Source organism: Macrotis lagotis, chromosome 1 (assembly GCF_037893015.1).
Source record: "Macrotis lagotis isolate mMagLag1 chromosome 1, bilby.v1.9.chrom.fasta, whole genome shotgun sequence".
NCBI classification, from domain to species: Eukaryota; Metazoa; Chordata; class Mammalia; order Peramelemorphia; family Peramelidae; genus Macrotis; species Macrotis lagotis.
This window is the reverse complement of record NC_133658.1, coordinates 529,139,776-529,162,809: the sequence shown is the minus strand read 5'-3', so window position 1 is coordinate 529,162,809 and position 23,034 is coordinate 529,139,776. Positions and strand designations below refer to the sequence as shown.

Sequence of the window (23,034 nt, the reverse complement as noted above, 5' to 3'; positions counted from 1 at the left end):
TTGTGAAAGCTGATAAATTCAATAAGCATATAGAGATAATAGAAAACAGAACTAAAGATGGAATTACTTAGTACGAGAGAAGAGAAACATAAAGTAACAGAAGAAACAGAAAGAATATATTTAGAATGGTAGGAAAATCACAAACAACATTTCAATGAAGAGACCACTTTATTTTGTATTATAAAGATATGAAGATCAACTCCATTATTTGCTATTTTTGTGACCTTGATCAGGTCACTTGACTGTTCTGGGCCTTAGGATTCTATTTGTAAAGATGAAGGCCTTGTCCTAGATGATCCCTATGGTATCTTTCAACCTTAGAATCCATGAAAGTCTCGTGGAAATTAAGTAGAAAAGTTTCAAGTAGAAATGCATGGTATCTGTTTCAGAGAACAGATTAATATATGCTAAATATCTATTGATAGAGAGTCAATGGTCTCATTGTCAAATATGAGCAATGTGAATTTACTTCATTTAAGTAGACATTTTTGTTGCAAAACTTATGGGTATTTTTTTCCCCAATGCTGGAGAAGAGAAGAGAGATTGAGAGGAAGAGAAGGAGGGAGGGAAGAAAGGTAGGAAGGAAGGAAAAGGGGGAGGGAGAAAAGAATAAAGGAAAGGAGAGAGGGAGGACCAAGGGAGGGAGGGAGGGAGGATACAAACACACACACACACACACACAAACACACAAACAAACACACACACACACGAAGGAAGACAAGACCAAGACAAACTGAACCCCCTTGAAAGTTACATGCTGAGTGTATTATGTATACTCACTAGTTGTGTGACCCTTAGCAAGTCACTTAACCCTGTTTACCTTAATTTCCTCATTTGAAAAATGAGCTGGAGAAAGAATTAGCAAAGCATTCCAGTAACTTTTCCAAGAAAATCCTAGGTGAAGAACCAGCTAAGATTGGGGGACGGGGCAGAATGAGTGTACAACAGAAAAAGAAGAAGATTTGAGGGAGAAGATACAGTTTTATTTTGATATGCATATAAATAGCATGATGTAATGGTTAGAGAACTTGTCTTGCAGTTAGAATTAAATTCAAGTCCTATCTTTGACACAAACTAGCCACAAATTATTCAACCCCCTCAGTGTTCAATGAACTCTAAAAGTACAAATTTGCATTAGCAGAGGGAATTTCTTCACAGAGTGTTTTCTGCACGGATAAAATCAGAGGTCTGGTCTGGTCCTTCTTCTACCCCACCCCATCTCCAAAAAAAATAAAACTTCCAAGAGATGTGGCTAGACTTGGGGAAGTAGATCTTGTTTCAGTAAATAAATATGGGAGGTTTTTGTATAGAAAGGATATTTTAATGCAGTGGAAATATCTCCAAAATCTCCAAAAAAGAAGAATAGAAATTTTTAAAAAAATTCCTGGAAAAGAAATGCTGAATCCATACACTAAAGTGTCAGGTCATCTAATTAAATCATCCAATTAAGAAACTGAAAATAATCAAAATAAGGAGGCATGTCTAAAGGTGCATGTCTAAAGAGGGCAAAAGAATGTCCTAAAGAGGAAGAAGTGATTAACTCTCCAAATATTATCAAGAGATTTAGGGAAAGTCAAAGATAAGAACTGTGAAATGATCATAAGAAATAGCAAAAAACAAACAAAAACAATACCCCCCAACAATTTTGGATATTAAAGTTATGGAATAGAAAACTAAATTATAATGGAAATTTAGAAAGAAGCGAATGCTGACAGAGTAAAATATTAATGTAAGTGTAGACAAATACAAGTAGGCATTTGATTGTATGCCAGAATTCCACTTCACTCAGAAGTCACTAGTGGGTCACCTTTAGACCCACTCTCCTCTTGATAATGGGTCTTCCATTCTGCCATCAAAGCATAAGGTCCATAGAGCCTTGCTACCTATCTTATCACTCTGCCAGGATGTAAATACCTCCTGGCATTTCCATTCCCCAACAATCTGAAGCCTTCTTTCTGTGATATCTTATCTAAATAGAATGTAAACTTTTTGAAATCAATAACTGCCTCAATTTTCTGTTTTATTTCCAGTGTGTATCACATAGTATATATTTAATAAAATATTTTACATTTTAATACATATAGGATAATAACTGGAGAGAATGGAAGAATTGGCTGTAAGATATTTTGCTGTTACTGTTTTTAGGATAGAATATGCTGTTTAAAATATGCTCAAATATAATCTCTCTATATATAGAATATATATTATAGATATTTGTATATATTTAATGAAAGAGAAAGAAGAAAAAGAGAAGGTGAAAAAGATTAATAGACAACGGTTCTAAAGGAGATAGGAGAGTGTAATGATTACCATTCTTTTCAAAGGAAAAAAAATCATCTTTTTCTCTGAAAAAACAGGAATGGAGGAGAGAATGAATGAAGATTTAGAATGAGTTTCAGAAATGGACTAAAGGAGAATAAGAAACCCATGACAGATGATATAATTATCTCAGTAAAATAGGAAACATTCACATCTGGTGTGGGAGAAGGGTATGAGTGAAGTGTTAGGACTTGAGAAGAGAATAAGTAAAACATCTGAGAGATGTGAATTGCTCAATGAAAAAAATTCCCTTACAAAAGTGAGAAACCAGTTGAGAAGAGATGACATTAATTTGTATAGTATCCAGTTGGCATGATTCCATGAGTTATTCAAATAAAACACAGCATTTTAGGAGGGAGAGCAGAAAAAATGATCATGGGGATGATCCAGGGTTGAGAGTTTCCAAAGCATGCAGGACTTAAGACAAATCAATTAAGGATAAAGCTTGAGGTATAGTTGATGAGGTATACTGGTGAAAACTCATGTGATTAGCAGGGAGAATAGAAAATGAGAATGGTACTAAAAGGTTGCAATGAGAACAAAAATTAGATTGAAGAAATTTAAGGCATATAAACTCATGAGATTTTTATCAAAGATGTGTCAGTTCAAAATCATGGAGTTATTGGGGCAGCTAGGTGGCACAGTGGATAGAGCACTGACCCTGGAGTCAGAAGGACCTGAGTTCAAATCTAACCTCAGACACTTAATAATTGCCTAGCTGTGTGACCTTGGGCAAGTCACTTAGAGATTTTAAAAATTGCCTAAAATAAAAAGAATTTTTAAAAAATCATGGAGTTGTCAAAATTATGGGTGATGATGATAATTTCTAAGGTATGATTATCACTTTAGGAATTCGAAAATGTAGACTATTGAGCTTCAGAGATAAGGAAATTAATTAACTGAAATGATAATTTTTCTAGTTTACCCAAGTCTTTTTGTTAGGTGCCTTAGTAATGGATTACTTTGTTATTTTTAGAGTAATAATCTTTATGCTTTGCATCTCAAATTCAAGAGAATGTGGTAAACTTTCAAAACTGCTCTGTCAAAGACCCTGTACCTAATTCTCCTAGAATTCTAGTCTGGTATAATAGAAATAATTATAATTATTATTTTAATTAATTTTATTATGTTTATAATATTATAATATTCATTATTATTTCTATACATTTAAAAGGTTTGCAAAGCACCTTTTTATGTTATCTAATTTAATCCTTAGAGCAACCATTTCAATCAAGTCTCATTATTATCCCCATTTTATACATGGCAAATCTGAGCCTGAGAAAGATTTTGATTTGTGTAGTCATACAGTAAAGTATCTGAGGAAGGGTTTGAACTCAGGTCTTCCTCAATTCAAGATTAGCCATTTTATCACCTAGCTGCCTTCTCACCTCTGGCTAGAGAAAAGATGACCTGGTTCAAAGATATTGTCAATCAAAGTGAGGAAGAATTCAAATGTCCTTAGGAACACTCCACCTTCCAGTAGGCATATTGAAATCAAGCTATATTATAGCCTCCTCACCCACTAGAAATGGTAAAAAGTATCCCTGTTAATGAAAGGGGCTCCTTTCTGGATGGCCATGGTAGTATTCTCAAATATTCTCAAAAATATTTTTTTTCTTTTGAGTTTCTTGAGGGTAGAATTTTTCCCCCAGTGTTAATCATTTCTTTAGAAAATGATTGACATGTTTAGTGACTATTGTCATCTGGAGTAGGAAGAGTAGTATCTGTGTGCCAGCTTCCATGGAGAAACTTATTCGGTTTCCTCATGATAGCAGGTTGTGTCTCTCATGAGTGAAACCACAAAAAAAAAAAAGCTAGAAAATGGCAACCTTCGTTAACAAATGAAAAACCCAAGCTATGTTTGACACTCCTGTCATAGGTCATTAACTCGCAATCTAGTCCCACAATATAAGTAAGATACAGATTATTGTTATATATGTTAAAGTTCATTTCCTATAACTGTCCTATGGACTTCATATCTTAACTACAGAAATCCCTGTGAAGGAAAGTATCAATTCTCTATAAATTCATGGTTTGCTATTTCTATTGAAAGTTATTAATCAGTTCTTATCACTGAGGGTGGGAAGATAAGATTTTTGGCTACATGAACTCCCTGCCTTTTGAGTGATTTTCCATTCCCTCAAAACTCAACTGAACTCATTTCCTCTAATAACAACTTAGCAGATCTTCCCTCTTCCATGTTAGTTATGACTTTTGATTTTTCAATTTCTTATAAGAGTTTGCCTCTCTCATGCATTTATCATGTCTTCTTTAGTAGTCAATGTGTGTTTATGTATTATAACCCCCTTATTTACTATTATTTCTATACACTTAAAAAGTTTACAAAACACCTTTTTTTCTGTTATCTAATTTAATCCTTAGAGCAACCTTTTCAAGAAAGTCTCATTATTATCCCCATTTTATAGATGGCAAATTACTCAATTATTGGTGCTTTATCTTATCTAAAATCCAAGTTCTCCCAAAGTACCTAGCCCTGTAAAGGAACTTGCATATAGAAGGTGACTAACATATGTTAGTTTAATTTCTAGAATTAAAAACTTGTTGCTGATGAATCTTTAGGTAGGAAAAACAAATACTTTTTTTCAACTATGCATCACTACTCCTGATTTTGTTTCTCTGGATCTGTGCCTACAATTCCTTTTAATCTATTTGTTCTCCTATTTAGTGAGCTGCCAACACTTGTGGCCTTTCCATGTGTCTCAGGTGTTTATGTAGATAATTGTTTAGTCAATCTGGCTCTGATCCCAACCTTCTCATGTTTCTTCTGTGTGCAAATAATTTCTTCCTGGATTTAAAGTATTATGTTTGAGTAACATTTTTTATTTCATGGAAATACTTCATCTTTCATATTCAAATTTTCTAATCCTATTGAAATTGATTAGTCTAGTTCTTAAGGAATAAGCTAGTAAGAAGTTTTCTATTTTGCATGAAGAAGGAAATGTCAAACCACTCCAGTATCTTTGCCAAGAACAACCCAAGAACAATAAGATCCATAGGGTCACATAGAGTCAGGTGTGACTTAACAACAATTACTATATATTTTATTTCATCTATTCCTTTGCAGTAAATTATGCCTTCTATAAACATATTCTTGGTGTGAGTTACATTTCACAATATTCTTTCTTAAAATTTAAAATTTAACCTTAAGTTAAATTTACCTTCTTACATTAAAAGTTCTTTTATTATTTATACTGAACAATTTTATGTAAATATATAAAGAACTACATCCTTGACTTCTGCTGTTAAAAGAAGCATTACAATTGATAAAATATGAGGAATATATCATTGATTGCTTTATATTATTTCTTTAATATTGCTGTCTCTTCATCATGAGAAGTATTCAGGGTTGGTTAGCTATCTGCTAAAAATGCTTTAGAAGGAATGGAGATCTGTCCTGGACAGTCATTAGAATTACATAAGTCCTTATGCACTTTCAGCACAAACATCTCAGGTAGCAAACTCTCTAGAATGCTAAAAATTTATTCATCAATGTTTTATAGGTAAAATCAAAGGGAATTGAATAAAATATTTTTTTCTTTTGAATTTCTTGAAGTAGATTTTTTCCCCCAGTGTTAAGAATGAAAATTTGTTAGCACATGCATCTAGATACAATTGCCACAAAAAGTCAATTTAAAATGTATGGACTTGAGATTAGTTTTCTTTGCAATAATTACTATGTAAAATGTATTAGAGAAGAGAAAAGGAAATAATACGTTGGTTTATTTCTAGATGCAAAATAGAATGAGTGCAATATTACTTACAGCAGAGAAGAGTACCCAAATAGGATCTCTTAGAAGCAAATGAGATTCTCTAAACTCAATAACTTTGCTATTGAGAGGATTAGAAGGAAGTTATTCTGCTATTCATTTCATTGATTTTTCCCCCCTACTTGTCACAACAAAAAGAAAAACATGACCTCTTATGCTTCTACAATTTTTCAGTAATGAAAATAAAGACATCTTTCCTGAGTTGGCATCTGATGTAATACATTGTTGTCCCTGCTTTGAAATAAATTATCCATATATCTATATATGGCCACATATCTTACTCTATGCAAACATATGCAATTAAGTTGACTTTGCAAAATAATCACTCCAACATAACTTTAATATTTTGACAGACAACAAAGATTATGATGCATATTTATCCTATACTAAAGTGGACCCTGACCAGTGGAATCAAGAAACTGGAGAAGAAGAAAGATTTGCCCTTGAAATTCTACCTGACATGCTGGAAAAACATTATGGGTACAAATTATTCATTCCTGACAGAGATTTGATCCCTACTGGAAGTAAGTTAATTATTTTAAATTCTTTATATATTGAGAGCAGGAGTATGTTTGTATATGTGCATGTACATAGAGATTTATTGTTTGATATGATAATTTATTCACTCTAAAATATTTATCTATAATATGTCTATTAGAATTAATAAATAAATGCTCCAGAAATTTTATAAATACAATAATCAGAATTCCAAACTCCACAAGACATATTACAACCTGAGTACAGTAAAAAAAACACATAAGTCTTATGCTTCAAATATATCTACCTCTTTCAAAAGTTAGATCAGTTTAAATGAATTAATATTTTCTGTTCTAAGCTCTATACTCTGATAGTTACTGTTTATTGCCTTCTTTCTAAAGTAAAAAGGCTCCACTTCGATATAAAGGGAGATGATAGAATTACGGCATGAGTTTGTGCATCCCCAATTCCTGAGGGGTGGGAGTGGGAAAATGTTAGTCTTCCTAATTCTGAGAGATCATTGTTTTATTTTGTAGCATACATTGAAGATGTGGCAAGATGTGTGGATCAAAGTAAGCGGTTGATTATAGTTATGACTCCTAATTATGTGGTAAGAAGAGGCTGGAGTATCTTTGAACTGGAGACCCGACTTCGAAACATGCTAGTTACGGGAGAAATTAAAGTGATATTAATTGAATGTAGTGAACTTCGAGGAATCATGAATTACCAGGAGGTTGAAGCTCTAAAACACACCATTAAACTCCTGACGGTTATTAAATGGCACGGACCAAAATGCAACAAGTTGAATTCTAAATTCTGGAAACGTTTACAGTATGAAATGCCTTTTAAGAGGATAGAGCCCATTTCCCACGAGCAGGTATTAGATGTCAGTGAGCAAGGGCCCTTCGGGGAGCTGCAGACTGTCTCGGCAATTTCCATGGCTGCTGCCACGTCCACCGCACTTGCCACTGCCCATCCAGATCTGCGCTCCACGTTTCACAATACGTACCATTCACAAATGCGTCAGAAACACTATTATCGAAGCTATGAATACGATGTACCTCCTACCGGCACCCTGCCTCTTACCTCAATAGGTAACCAGCATACCTACTGTAACATCCCTATGACACTTATCAACGGACAGCGGCCGCAGACAAAATCCAACAGGGAGCAGAACCCAGACGAGGCCCACACAAACAGTGCAATACTGCCGCTCTTACCACGGGAGACCAGTATTTCCAGTGTGATTTGGTGACAGCAAAGGAAGGGGCAACCTTGCCCCTTGGAGTAGGAGCTGAGTCTGCAGTCCAGTGCCTGGAACTACATCCTCGACTGCTGCTGTTAAAACATGCATTACAATCTATAAAATACGAGGAAAAACAGGGTCTTGTACATATGTTTTTTGCAATTTATTTGTAGCATCAGTGTCTTCCTGTTTTACCATGTCTCTTGCCATTACATTTTTTGACTTTGTTTTATATGTCATTGGAATTTGTATATTTACATTTTTTTAATGAAGAGACTGATGTATAGATAGGAAACCCTTTTTGCTTCATTAGTATAATTTTAGAATGGGTTTGATTTCTTTCTGTTCGGGCTATTTTTTTTAACATTTCTTTGGAGTGCTTGGACAAAGCTATTTGATGGGACAAGGACCACCATATCCACTTTGCTGTTCTGCCTAGCAACAGCAAGGCCATGTGGGCTTTCTGAGCGCATTACAACGAGAGGTCAAAATTCCAATTCAGGAAAACAGATGTGGAGAACACTTGTTAATAGGAGGGCCCCACAAATCAGAGCCCTGCATCTTTTCCTTGTCCTGCCTCATCCCCACCTCTACCCTTCTAATGTCAGCATGGTGTGTGACCCTGCAGAATGGGAGGGGGTGGGTCTAACTGTCTTAACATTTAACTCACTGCTTGTCAAATGACACTCCAGACCCAAATGTCTACCAGTCACTTTACTGTGACTACTTCTGAGTGCTAAGAAGATAAGATCAAGGGTGGGGTGTTGTTTTGTTTAAAAATGAGTTGATGTACCCTTATATATATAAAAAAATCAACCTATATTTGATCACTTCCTGGAAAGGCATGAATGTGTTTGTGGCTGTTTTTGTTTCAATATTCAACTCCCCCTTTTCCCCTTTAATTTTTTCTTCAAATGAGATTATGTGCAATTGCCAGGCAAGTCAGTCAAAAGGGGTGAATTGACATAAGTCATAATGAGATTTATATTGATGGCTTCCAAACCAAAGGGAAGGACTAGGATGTTATCAAATATGTTTTGTCACATTGTATTATACAAAATGTTATTTTCTAAACAGTAAGAGCAAATCTTTGCAACCTATTATGGAGTCCCCTTGTATTTAAATGTTAATTCACTGTATTTACTTTTCAATGCTACATTCAGAATTGAGCATTCTTACTTCCTTTGTTTCAGTTTGTAATAATAAGTAAAAACTTTATCAATTTCAAGGTGATTTAAATGAGAACTCAGGAGGTTAAAATGAGTATTAATGAAAATCAATGTTTTCAAAATAAACAGTATTTATACAAAAGTAAACATTAAATCAGACCTAAAAGTGTTTAAAACAATTAATTCTACTGAATAAAGAATTAGTTTTATTTTAAACGTATCATTCTATCTTTCAGAAACTCAGAAAGCTTGTTCCAATGCTCCCAGAAAAACCATTTCCTATAGTTCAGCTATGTCTGAAATAAAGGATATAAGCTGCTAATTCATATTCACATTTTGTATGACAATTAAAAAAATAAAGCCTATTGTAAAGGAACCTGCAGGGGGCAGAATTTTAAGAAAACATTCCCTATGAGATTTTTTTAGTTTGTTTTTTTAAAGGTACAACACTGATATTAGTATTTTAAAAGTAATTTAGGGATTCATCATAGACATTTTCATTACTGTCAGCAAATACTGACCAGTGCGATGAATGTTGTATTCTTTTTAATTTTTCTTATAATCAGTATAAGAAAATATCCACTTCTAATGTTTTGATCTTATTACTAAGATGTTATTTGATCAGGAAGAAAAGTAAGCTACAGTGTAGTTCTTGGGGAAGAGGGCAAGGTCCTATTGAAAATGTATGAAAATATGAGAATGAACATGATGTAAAAGTCCAAAGGATACTGGTACCCGCATAACAACAAGATAAAGGTGCTATGGGATGTTCAGTAGTTTTTATTTACCTAAAAATGTTTATTTCTCCAACAATTCGCTTGGGTGCTTCTCCAGTCCGTTCTTTATTTTGATGCATCCCCCTGGACATGTGCCAAATTTCAACAGAATAGACCCGAAGCTGTCAGGACAGATAAAATTTAAAGTCAGCTTTGCACATTTGGTTATTTTCAGACTCTAAGAAGGCCATTATTTTCTTGATATTATGGACACCTGTCAAGAAACTGATGGCATTTAACTTCATTGGACTGGATCCCAGACTCTCCCAGTACCCTGAAAACTGAAAATGCTGCATTGGTCTTTTTCTTTTTTTTTAACTGAAGATGGGAGTGTAAGAAAAATGTAGAGAAAAACGATCAGACCACAATCACATTTTAGACATCCACAAGTGTTTATTTAGCTGCATTGGGAATACATTTTTGTTCTTTTTTTAGCACTTTGAATAGCATGATTCAGGAATTGATGGATAATATTTGATATTTTCACAACTTAAGAAAAGTTCCTTTTTCCTCGAATTCATTGTCTTATTATGAAACAAAGGAATTAAATAAACAGAGAAGAAGCTATTGATGGCTTAAGAAACATTCCTCCCAAAATAATCCTCTTCTATCAACAGCTCCATGTGAAAACAAGTAAAGGAAACTGTCATGCATTCATATACTCCATGTTTGACAAAAATTCTGTTAGAACTCATAATAAAAAGAGAGGGGGATAAAAAGCATTTTCCCTAGAGCTTAGGCTCTATCCTTTTTCTTGATGGGAGTAGAGGATGGAAGGTGGAGATTTTCCTAGTTGTAAAAAAAAAAAGAACTGAGAGAGAGAGAGAGAGAGAGAGAGAGAGAGAGAGAGAGGAGAAAGGAGAGAGAGAGGGAGAGGGAGAAGGGAGAGAGAGAGAAACAGGTGAGGAGAGAATAGAAAAGGATAGGTCAGGACAGAACAAGAGAGGAGAGAAGAGGAGATAGATTAGATAGATAGATAGATAGATAGATAGATAGATAGATAGATAGATAGATAGATAGATAGATAGATGGATGATGGGAGGGAGAGGGAGAGGGAGAGGAAGAGAGAGAGAGAGAGAGAGAGGGAGAGGGAGAGGGAGAGGGAGAGAGAGAGAGAGAGAGAGAGAGAGAGAGAGAGAGAGAGAGAGAGGAGAGAGAGAGAGAGAGGGAGAGAGAGAGAGACAGAGAGAGAGAGAGAGAGAAGCTTCCTACCAAATAGCATGCTGATCTTGAGAATGTGAAAATATATCCTGTTTTTCCTGAGTTGCTGCTCCAACTCACACTGGCACTAAGCAGCTGCACAAAGTCTCTTTCTTAAATATAGTTTCTGTCTTCCTTCATCCCTTTTGTACTCTTTCCTAGTTATCTGACCTTTTGGAGTGTAGTCAGCATGCATCTGACTCTCAAGAGTAGAGAAACAGCCAGAATATGGTATTTCCTTTGGTTGAATTATTGATGGGCAAGCATGTGGTATTTATGTTGACTCCCTCTAAAGAAAACCCAAATAATGGATTTGTATTTCCCACTATTTCCAAAACCTTTTGTATTTCTGCATCATCAGTATTTTTTTCATTTTAACATTAAGTCTGTTACTGTATTTCACTAATAGGTCTTTTACTTTGGCATGGTTTTAGTTTTAACTCTCCAGATGTTGCTTTCTTGGCTGCTTCAATGTTCTTCAGCTCTTCTAAAAAAGCAAAAACATGAAAGCCAACGTCATCATTTTATTTTTAATAATATTGTTCTCAGGCATTTTATATATATACAAATTTAGCTAAACTCTTCCTATAAAAAGAATAAATTCACTTCCCATCCCCTCCCCCCGGAAAAGTTACCTATTTTCTTTCTTTAGCCAATAGGGTTGTAGAAGGCCTTTCTAGTCACAATGCAATCTATTTCTGGGAGTGTGTGCTTTGCTTGATTTCCTTTTAAATTCAAATTATATTGTTAAAGATGAATATTTTTTGGAAACCAAAGGAAAAAAAATGAGCTTTCTTTGAATAGAAATAGGAGAAAATTGTCATTGGCACTTTTTAGTTCTATTAGGAAACTACTTTGGCTTGAGTCTCAAGAATTGGTGGAATTTGTCAATTTAATTGACCTATTTAGTCATTATTCCCTTTGATTTTCCTTTCCAAAAATACTCCTCCCTGACAATCACTCCCTTAAATATGTTTTCTTTCTCATTATAATATAAGATTTTTGAGGACAGGGAAAGTCTTGCTTTTTTATTTTTATATTAGTACTTAGTTTAGTGCTGAGCACATTATAATTACTTAATTTTTTTTCATTCATTCATTCATTCATTCACTTGATTTTCCTGGTTCCTAACCTAAAAAAGTAAATAGCCATGTTATTTAAATCCTATATAAAACTATATTACATGTATAGCTGAAGAAATTTTCAAATAGTAACAAAATCATGTGATAAAGTGACAAAACTGTGTCCCCTCCAATAAAATTTTTTTACAAGTTATGATTTATTGATCATGTATACTATGGAAGTAATAAGCAGTGTGAATGAGCAAAAACTGGAGTAAAATCTTAAAGTCACTTGTGTTTAGCTCTGATATATCATTTGAGTCCTATACTGAAGATCTCACCACTACATCCACACCCCCCCCCACACACACACACACACACAAACTCTCTCAACTTAGCCCTCCTGTATTGGAGGCCTACAATCTGGTTGACTAGTACAAATATTCTACTCCCAACTGAGAACTCATTTTTATGATTATCACATTTTCTTGTTTTCTTCACACATCCACAGGAGATGGTTCCAGTTGGAAGAAATAGAACCTATGTGATTTGGCAACAATGCCTTATTTCACACAACTGCTTTAAAGATTATAAATTCTTATTTCTTCCAAGCAATTTTGTCTTTCTAGTAAAGAAACACGAAAAACAAATACTAAATTACTGGTAGTTTTTTTTTTTCCAATGGTGTCTATATTTTCAGAGGATGGAAACTGTATTGTCCTCTTCAAATCCTCCTATGCAGCCCTAACCAAGGAGATGGGCCAGTGGCAGTTTCTTGACTTTTAAAGGAAATGTGTGAATAAGATATTAGAGAATCAAGTCAAGTGATATGGTAGTTACTTGAATACTCTTGGGTTTTTTGTTTGTTTTTCTTTTTTTATCTGTGACTGACAGCAAGGTAAAAATATATATTACAAATTCAGTGGGGAAGATTTCAATCAGCAATAAAAATTCAAATAATGATGATGTTTGGAGGAATGAAAGATGATTTTAGCAAATGACCCAGTTAAAACAAATCCCTGTCTGTTTTATAGTCAAATGCAAAAAAGTTACTATCACTAAACACTAACTGAACAGTAAAACAAGGATCAGTCTTTTTTATGAATACAGTTCTCCCCTCCAATCTGAGAAGAGTGCAAGGCAACAGTGTATCTCACACAGATGTAGAAAAAGACAGAAAAAAATATTAGTCAAAATTCTTCCTTGAAATCTGTAATTCCTGGGGTTACTGCTAAAGTCATTTTTCTAATGTTTCTGCATTGCAAAAGCAATAACAATAGAAAACTGACTGGCTTAAAGTAGAGAAATGCTAAAAACCAAGAGAAAACAGTGACTCCCATTAGATTGTGAGCTCCTTGAGGGCAGGAACTATTTTTGCCTTTCTTTGTATCCCCAGAATTTAGCACAGTTCCTGATACATAGTTGGTGCTTAATAAATGCTTGTTGACTTGACTTGAACATATCTCTGGCCCTGCCTCTAATCATACTTTTCCATGGATTCATGTACCTAAAAATGTGGGGTTAGAATGTGCTTCTCTTAAATAAGTTAAAAGAGGGCATACCTTTTGAAGAACAGCAAACTCCATTCCATCTTCCAGTATGGAGGCAGAATTAGTATATATTTAATCTGTAGATATCAGATGATTTTATTATATGCTAACTATGCATATTAAGTATTTAATGAACATGGTAGAATTTTCAGTCTACATGACACATGACCTAGTGTATATGTAGTGAAAATTAATAATAATGATTTGTATATCACAGCATTCAGTTAATAATTTGATCCCATCCTTACTGCCAAATAAGATTTTAAATATGCAAACAGATGAGCCAATACTATGAAGAGGAGAAGCATGAGCAAAGCAACTGGGTTTATGTTCTAGTTTTCTGATTATATGCCAATTCATTTTCCCTCCCTAGTCCTCCTGTGTCCTTATATATAAAGTGGGGGGATTGCATCAATTATTTCCTATGGTCTTTTATAGCTATAAATTCTATGAGTTATGCTTAAAGTGTTTTTAATAATCTAACATCTATATTTGTGAAGAAATATCTTTCCAATAGCATAGATGGATTGCTATCTCTCAAAGGTAACTTTTGAAATTTTTTTATTGCTTAAGATTATTTAGATACATTTCTCCACAGGTAAGGATTTGTTTGCAATGGAAGAGATAATGACACAAATATTCACTATTTCCTACAGAGTTATAACCCATGAAATTTTATCACCATAGGAAGGCTAAAAGTGCCTTTAAACTGCCTTAGACTGAAAACATTTAATATCCTTGACAAAAAGAGGGAGAGAGAGATAATAGTTAAAGACAATATCATTCCAGATTAGGCTGTTGGGAAAGATGATGAATAGCATTGCTTTATAAAATAGTATGAAGTTATAGAAGGAAAAGTAAGTTTACAAAAAGCTTTGGGTAAGACCAGATTGTTCCAAGAGATTTTCAAGAATGAAACTAGAAGGAAAACACATGAACAAAAATAAAAATAATTTTCTTTTACAAACTCTTTTCTCCATCTAAGGGAATTAATTCTTTATATTAAAATGCTAAATCTTTTATATTCAACATGAGGAGGTAAGAATGTCATTAATATATCAAGGAGTTGAATATTGTGGAGGACTTAATTTGGGGGACATTCAGAGATTTATTCTGAAGATATCTAAAGAGGATGAGGTGCAAATATAAAGTGGGGGAGGAAGCTATAGATGCCATACCTTAAAAGAGGAAGAAGAGGAAATAATCAAGCTATCATTTTGTCATCTCTTCAAAAATCTTCATGACAGGGGGCAGCTAGGTGGCGTAGTGGATAAAGCACCGGCCCTGGAGTCAGGAGTACCTGGGTTCAAATCCAGTCTCAGACACTTAATAATTACCTAGCTGTGTGGCCTTGGGCAAGCCACTTAACCCCATTTGCCTTACCAAAAAAACTAAAAAAAAAGAATCTTCATGAGAATAATCTATAAAGGTCCTGAAAGGACTTAGTAAAAATTTTAAAAGGAAAAGGTAGATTTTGACAAATTATATTCTATAATAGACATATATATTTACCTGTAATTGATTGAAAAAATAGTAAATGCTAGGTTTCACTGTTTACTATTTGTTGATTATTGAAAGTAAAAAGCATTTGCTTTTGTATAGAAATATGTAAACATAAAGGGTATTCTCTCTAAAGATTTATCCCATACATGTATTAAGATTATTTAAGATACCCTAGTAGATATGACCATGAAATTAATGTTGCATGATGAACTTTATATTATTAATATAAATGAAATGATAAATCAGAGATATATTCTAACCAAAACTGTTAATCATTATCAAGGAGGATGACCAGAGTAGAATCCAAAATAGAAGAAATATTCACTATAGAAAGAGGTTCCTCTAAATTTCCCTATTTGTGGATCATTTGTGATGGTTGTATCAAGTCATAAAATAATGTGAGATCTAAATTTATTCAACTGTCAAAGAAAACCTATTATTTAATCTACAATTCATTTGGATAGTCAGCCCATTGATGCATATTTCTTAAGTAGTTACTGACCATCATGCAAAAACTCTGCCCAGAATCAAATAAGAAAAGAGCAACTTAAATTCCATTTATAAAATTATGCTGGCTTTCAGTGACCATAAGATTCTCCTCAAAACAAAATTCCTCATTTTCAATGAATGAGTTTTATTGGTTATGCTATGTTGCTTTATATCACAGATAAACAGAGTCTCCAAAGAAAGAACATTTCAGATCCCACAATAGCAACCTATTGATGCTTGGTAGACATTTTATATAATGAGTTTTGCACACAAAGCAACATAAAAGATTGATAATGTAGCAAAGTCAATGCAAAAAAGTAAAATGGATAATAGAAAGTTCTATTGAGATTCATAAAATGGTGTTGATCTAGAGCTACTATATTTTGAGAATCACTTCATTTTGTTAACACACATGTGTCTGTACTCTCATTAGTACTTACAATTCATGTAATCTAAATGATGACATGGTACTGTTTCCTCTTACGCAATCTGTCTGAAAAATAGCCTAGCCCCTGCAAACTATTTTAAAGAAATATAGAGCTCCTAACCCTAAAACTGAGTTAAAAGGTTATTGCACCAGATCAGTCTCAAACCCAAGCATCTGGGACTTTGACCAGTCCATTTCTGCCCCATCCCTGGCCTCTTCCTCACTCTCAAACATCTATATAAACCTTACATACTTGTTCATTGAGGGAATCTTTGCCTGTTCAGGTAAAACTCCTTTGTTGGAGACCCCAATAAACCTTAGTTGGTCCAAATTGTGTCTCTTGGCCAATTTATTATTATTTCCATTCCCAACATCAGCAATGTCAGAAAATCAAAAGTGGGGTTCCCAGTATTCCTTGTATTTGTGGGTGGACATAACAAGAGAACATGTGATAGAGTAGTCATGGATTAGCTGTGATTTGTACTATTGGAGAGGGTAACTTGACAAGATCAAAGATCCCTTGAATTACCTAGGTTTTTGGAATAGCATGCTACATTCAGATATCAGAAATAAATCTAAGCATAATGGAAAGAAAAGGAAAGGAGAGAAATAGCCAAATACATCCTGCAAGGAATCATACACCCTGAAGCTGACTTCTTGAGAACTCTCCAAATGAAGGGGTTGTAGATGGGGGGGATGAATTTCCAGGTCCAAGGAGAATGTTCTTACATGTGTCTCACTAAAATTGTTCTTTAAGTTTCTGTCCTCACTTTCCCCAGGGGCACTGGGTATATACAAAGGAAAGGTGTACCCCAGTTTGTGGGGAAATTTTTTTATAAATACTGTTCTTGTTATACATTCTCATTAAATGCCTTTTCTAATAATTTGTTGATGTCTACTGACTAAATGTAAATGTGAGCATATAAACAGGAAGAGCATTAGATACTACAGTCCTTCCAGGTTTATCTTTTAGGCACTCAGAATGCCAAAGCTTGTATAAGTTGGGCCATGAATCAATAAAGTGTGCAAGATTATGGCCTGAGATAGACTTTGAAAATAGGCAAAAATATAACCTATTTTTCCCCTTCCTTTTCAAACTGTCATTTCTCTCTTTCTTTTTCTTTCCTTCCCTCCCTCCATTCCTTCTTCCTTTCCTTCCTTCCTTTTTTCTTTCTGACATTCTCTTTTTCTATCACTTTTTCCTATTTTTTCTTCCTGCTTCCTTTCTTCTTCCCTCCCTCCCTTCCTTCCTACTTTCCTTTTCTTCCTTTTTCTTTTTTTCATCTTCCATCTCTTTTTCCCTTCCCTCCCTCCCTTCCTTTTTTCCTTCTTTTTTTTTTAGGTTTTTCTTTTAGGTTTTTGCAAGGCAAATGGAATTAAGTGGCTTGCCCACAGCCACACAGCTAGGTAATTATTAAGTGTCTGAGACCAGATTTGAACCCAGGTACTCCTGACTCCAGGGCCAGTGCTTTATCCACTGCGCCACCTAGCCACCCCCTTTCTTCCTTCTTTCTTTCACTCTCTTGATCACTTATTCTTTCTTCCTTTTTCTTCTTCCTTTCTTTCTTTCTCCTTTCTTTCCTTCTTTCACTCCCTCCCTTTCCCACCCTTCCTCCCTTATTCCTCCCACCTTTCCTCTCTCTATATATATACTTTCCTTCCTCCTTAAAACTTTTATATTTGGCTTTTATTTTTCCATAATTATAAATAGTTTTATATATATATATATATATATATATATATGTCAGAAAAAATATTTAAATAAAGATTTCTAAAGGGTCAATTACCATTTGTATTTTCTGTAAGTTTAACAGAAAATCTTAAACCTTACTAGAATATGCTGCATATGTCAAGTAAAAATTCATTTCCTGTCACATACATGCACAAGAAATAGTATTATGTTTTATAAATTATATTTATTACATAATTACAAAATTTAATAGTGTTACATTATTTATTTTAGCTCTACTCAAAGATAAAGAACATTAATTCACTATTGGGAAAATACATTTGGAGATTGGTTATTTCCTCCCCCTTTCTCTAATCCCCTCTGCTATCCTCCATCTCCCCTTGTTTAAGCAGGTACATGATAAAGCAGACTATAGAGAAAAGAAATAGGAATGTCCCTTTACTGGTGCAGAGAACTTTTATTAGACAACCAAGTCTTTGTCCTCTTTCTTTAGTATTGCATCTCTGTCATGTTTTAATAAAAAACATGATCAATGCAAGTCACTCTCACATTTAATGTTTTCCTCCAAGGCTTAACCCTGCCAATTTTGGTCTCTTGATTCTTAAAATTCTTTGAGATTTTACATGAAAGCAATGATTTCTCCATACTATACTTTCAAGCCTTTAGTCTTGGAGTAGTGAATGTGGTAATACATTTGGACCCAGGAAGGGTTGCTGTGAGGATCAGATGAGATGAAGTGATTTATATGTACGTTTGTGTACATATATTACATATGCATATAATATATATAAATATTATTACTCTCCTTTTAAAATTCTGTTCATAAGCCAATTCTTTTTTTTTTAAGAAGCTCGGTAGCACTTTGAAATGGCAGGTTTCTTTTCAAACTTCTTTATATGTAATTAATTTGGAGACAACTGGTCCATTTATTGGATTCTGAAATTTAAAGGATGTCAACAACATATACAGGCATGAACAGAAAATTCATGCAAATTTTCAGCAGAAACAAGTGATCCTAGCGGGCAAGGATAAATATTCCAAATAGGAAATTAACAGATGGTATGCTTCCATCCCTCAGTAACTACAACACTGGCAAATTCCATGACTGGTTCCCCCTTCTCCAGAATTCCATATTCTCTGTCTCTACTTAAACACAACCTTGAATTGGTATTAATGGATTTAAACTCCCACAACTAAATTTTGACTTTAAAAGCTTAGTTTGAGGTGGCGCAGAGGATAGAGCACTAGCCCTGGAGCCAGGAGTACCTAAGTTCAAATCTGGCCTCAAACATTTAATAATTACCTAGCTGTGTGACCTTGGGCAAGTCACTTTTGCCTTGCAAAACACTAAAAAAAAAGCTTCGTTTGATGACTTCTCTTATAATGCTTGTCCTGAAAACATTTTGTAAAATTTGCCACAAATACAGAAATTTAGTTGCATTTTTTGATTCTCTGTGTTAATATGCCCACTTAAAGCAGAATTATTTTTTTCCTTGAAAGGAAAATGTTTTCAATGCAACTTTTTATTTCAATACCAATAGATAGACAAACTGACTTGGTCAGATTTTATTAATCACAAATTTTCCAAACACTAAGCAACAATGAATCTTTTAGATCAGAAGGTTTGGCCTAACAGCATTCAAGTCCCAAGTATAAGCAGCCCCCTGGAACTTTTCATTCTTAAAAACTTTTACTTACATAAATAAAGAGAATTTTCATAGTTAATTGCAATGTTCATTAATTCACAAAAGTATGATTAAAAGAGAGAAAATATTGAGTATTTATCATTATCTACGTGAAAAGTAAAAATGAAAATTTCTAAAGTTTTGTCACTATTGAATTAAATTCATATTTTTAGTTAACTAATCTAAAGCTAAGAGAAGGTGTGTATGGCATGCTATACACTGATAGATGGAAATGTCTATATCTGGGAAATAACAAATCCTTTGAGATATGGAAATATAGAATTAAAATTAATTGACCAATTTTAAATTACATGGAAACATTTCTCCCCCTGTGCATTTTTAATATACAAAACATATAAAAGCCTATTTTCACCCAAAATACTTGAGTATGAATATCACATTACTAGAAATATGTGAAGCACACTTTGATCTGTCATTTTAAACATTATTTGAAATCTCAGTTCATATATGTTAGCACATGCCTAAAGGTCCCTGCTAATGTGAATTGTATGAAATTGAGAGTTTTCATATGCACTAGGGTTAAAGTCCATCATAATTTAGATGCCCCCACATTTCCAGTCTTCTTACACTTTGCATTCTACCCAAACACTCAAATATACTCTTTGATTCAGTGGCGTGTTTTCTCTAGCTATTTCTCATGATTGGAATATTCTTCCCTCTCATCTCTACCTCCTGGAATCCTTGAATCCCTTAAAGTTCTAGCTAAACTCTTACCTTCCTCAGGAAACCTTTCTTAAACCCTCTTAATTCAATTGCCTCCCCTCTATTTATAAGTTCCTATTTATTCCATACATAACTTGTTTGCTACTTTTAAATTGTTTATTATCTCCCCCATTAGATTGTGGGTTCCTTGTAGACAGATATTTTCTTTTATTTTCCTTTGTATCTCCAGTTTTTAGCACAGGGTTTGACCTAGAGCATGTACTTTCAAAGTGCTAATTAAGTGACTAAATGACTGTCCACATTAAGTCCAGAACCAATATGAACTCTGGGAGTGGAGGATCCCCAAAATGTCTAAAGATGGCCACCTGGTCCAAACAAAAAAAAATGAAATTTAAGATTTTATGTGGAAAAGAATCTGTCAATCTGTCAGTGATTGTCACACTTTCAGTCTGAGTGAGTGAGATAGGGATCTTTTCTCAATAACAAACAAATAAAGAAACAAATAAAAGAATGAACAAACAAATAAATAGATAAATAAATATCAGAATAATATAAAATTTTAGAAATATCATGCTCTCTTTTTGTGTCTTGGAGATACCAGTTAAGTTTCTAGGTGCCCTTGCTAGCATTATCACCTTAAGAAATACAAAAACTAATTTATGAAGGATCATTTAGGTTATTTCTAGAAGTTAGGCCTACTGCTCATTGTAATATAAAATAAATAACATAACCATCATAACAAAGGTCTAATATTTTATTCAAATAATACAGATAGTGACTATTCAACCTACTCCATCAATGGGATTTTGAGCATGAATCTAAAAAGTCATGATACGTTAGATGGAGTCATCTTCTTTTCCTTGTATTTTCTAGATTTGACTAATTCTTCATTCTCTAAGATACAGGAATAACAGAGATATTGTGGGGAATCCCCCAGTGTTTATTTTAGCTTATAGTATGGACAATAAATTACCTACAATACTGAACTGGTCCAATCGCTGCTGCTGCTGTTATTGCTATTTATCTGATTACTACTTTTGTTAATCATATAATAATAATAATTATAATAATGCTAATAAGAAATAAATTGCTCAAAGTGCAGAGGACCAGGAGGAAGAGAAGGAGAAAGTCTAAATAACCCATTTATTAGCTAACCAGTCCTTATGCACTCAAGGGCATCATTTGGGCAACTGATATGTATCTGTGTATGCCTCAAAATTGAATGAGAGGCTTTCATAAATTGTCCCAACATAGCTTTCCTGTTTCACTGGATATTGCTTCAAAATGCAGCAGCAATCCAGCCAAATTTGCCTTCTCGCTGTTTCTCAACCATTGCATTCTATTTCAAATCTCTGTATATTTGTACTGGTCACTTCTAGAATGCCTTCTCTCCTCATGGTTGCCATCAAGAATCATCCTCTTCCTTGAGGAAAATAGGTGGCATATTGAATAGATATTGGACATCTATTTATTTGTGTTTTTTACCGAAAAAATATTATTATAAATATTTTGGTTTATTTTATACCCTTTTTGTCAGTGATTTCCTTGGCATACATACCTAGGAAGAGAATTTATGGATCACAGGGAATGGATCTTTTATTTCCATTATTCCTATTTGTTTTCCAGCATGGTTGTACTAATTCTCAGTTCTGCCATCTAGGGTATTTTCAGGATATTATAGTTAGTTGCCACAATGTGACCAATAAAATGGATAACTAGACACTTTGTTCTCAGTCTCAAAATTCTCCCATTTATGAATTATTCACACAAGGTAAGGGAGCTGTTTTTTTTTTCAAATGAGATACCAATAAATTTAACAAGCTAACAGTCTGATAAATTTAACAGCAAAAGCCAATCCCTAAAATGCTCACCCCCTCCTATACTTACCCTCATGTTCTGGTAGAGAGGCACAGCCAGTCCCATAGTATATTCTGGGATGGATTTTTCAGTGCAATCTCTTCTAGTATACCCTGTTTTTATGTTCCTCCCACCATTCTGTGGCCCTTGCAGAGCAGGCAAAGACATAGGATGCAAAAGGATGTTCTGCCAGCAGTATTCATCTAGAGAATGAAAGAACAGAGGGAACCAGAACAAGTATCAGTAGGTGGAGGAGAAGAGAATACAGCACAAGGACAGAAGTAAAGGAACCCGGCATCCAGTCGGTCATTTTTTTCCCTTCAAAAGTCAGTTGGGACTGGAAATGAGATCAATTAAAAATGTATTTCTCAGAATGGAAACTGATACACCTTCCAGATCAATTCCTGAAGGAAATGGTGGGAGGGAATCAGAAAGTGAAGAATAGAAAAAAATACAGGAAAAATAAGCAAAATCCCTAAAATTACAAAAGCTCTCAAGAAAAAAGGAAAATCCAATAAAAGACTTTAAACAAAAGCAGCTAAATCAACGAACATATAAAAGAGGAAGAGAAGATGGATATCAAGAGATATAAACAAGAGTAAACATTTCTAAGTAAATATTACAAGACAAAGGAAATTGAATCAACAGCAGTAAGACAGAGAACTCTAAGGATTACTAAAGGAATGTGGAACCACAGTAGCATGTTTCTGAATGATTCAAGGAAGAAAGAAATATTTTGAAGTCAAATTGAACAATTTTGCATTGTAGAAATTATTGTCAGAATAGAGAAAGTTGAATTCATAGTGATGAGTCTCTCCAAAGAAATAAATGGGAGAATAAATGATAGGAAATATAGATATGATGAAGTGAAAGACAATCTGGAAGAAGAAAAGTCAAATGAAATAACATTAAAAAAACAATAAAAACTTGTCTATACAAGCCAGCTATTTAAGGGATCTTGGAAGCAAGATGCACAAACAGCATGAGCCTGAATTCTTATAAACAAAAAAATATAGTACCCATTGAGAGATTTCACAAAATACCTTCTGAAAAAATAAAATTCCTATGCTGAAAACTCTAAGACTGAAATTAATACACAATAAATTCTATAAA

The 23,034-nt window shown here is 34.0% G+C and overlaps 1 protein-coding gene across 1 annotated transcript in view; it reads left to right on the top strand.

Annotated features, from left to right (window-relative positions):
* Nucleotides 1–9,327, top strand: part of IL1RAPL1 (interleukin 1 receptor accessory protein like 1) — a 1,500,378-nt gene extending 1,491,051 nt beyond the window's left edge. Inside the window, exons 10-11 of the mRNA XM_074214222.1 lie at nt 6,461–6,631; nt 7,121–9,327. Coding sequence (XP_074070323.1) covers nt 6,461–6,631; nt 7,121–7,839 — 890 coding nt within the window. The 3' untranslated portion in view covers nt 7,840–9,327. The remainder of the gene's footprint in view (nt 1–6,460; nt 6,632–7,120) is intronic.
* Nucleotides 9,328–23,034: the final 13,707 nt, after the last annotated feature.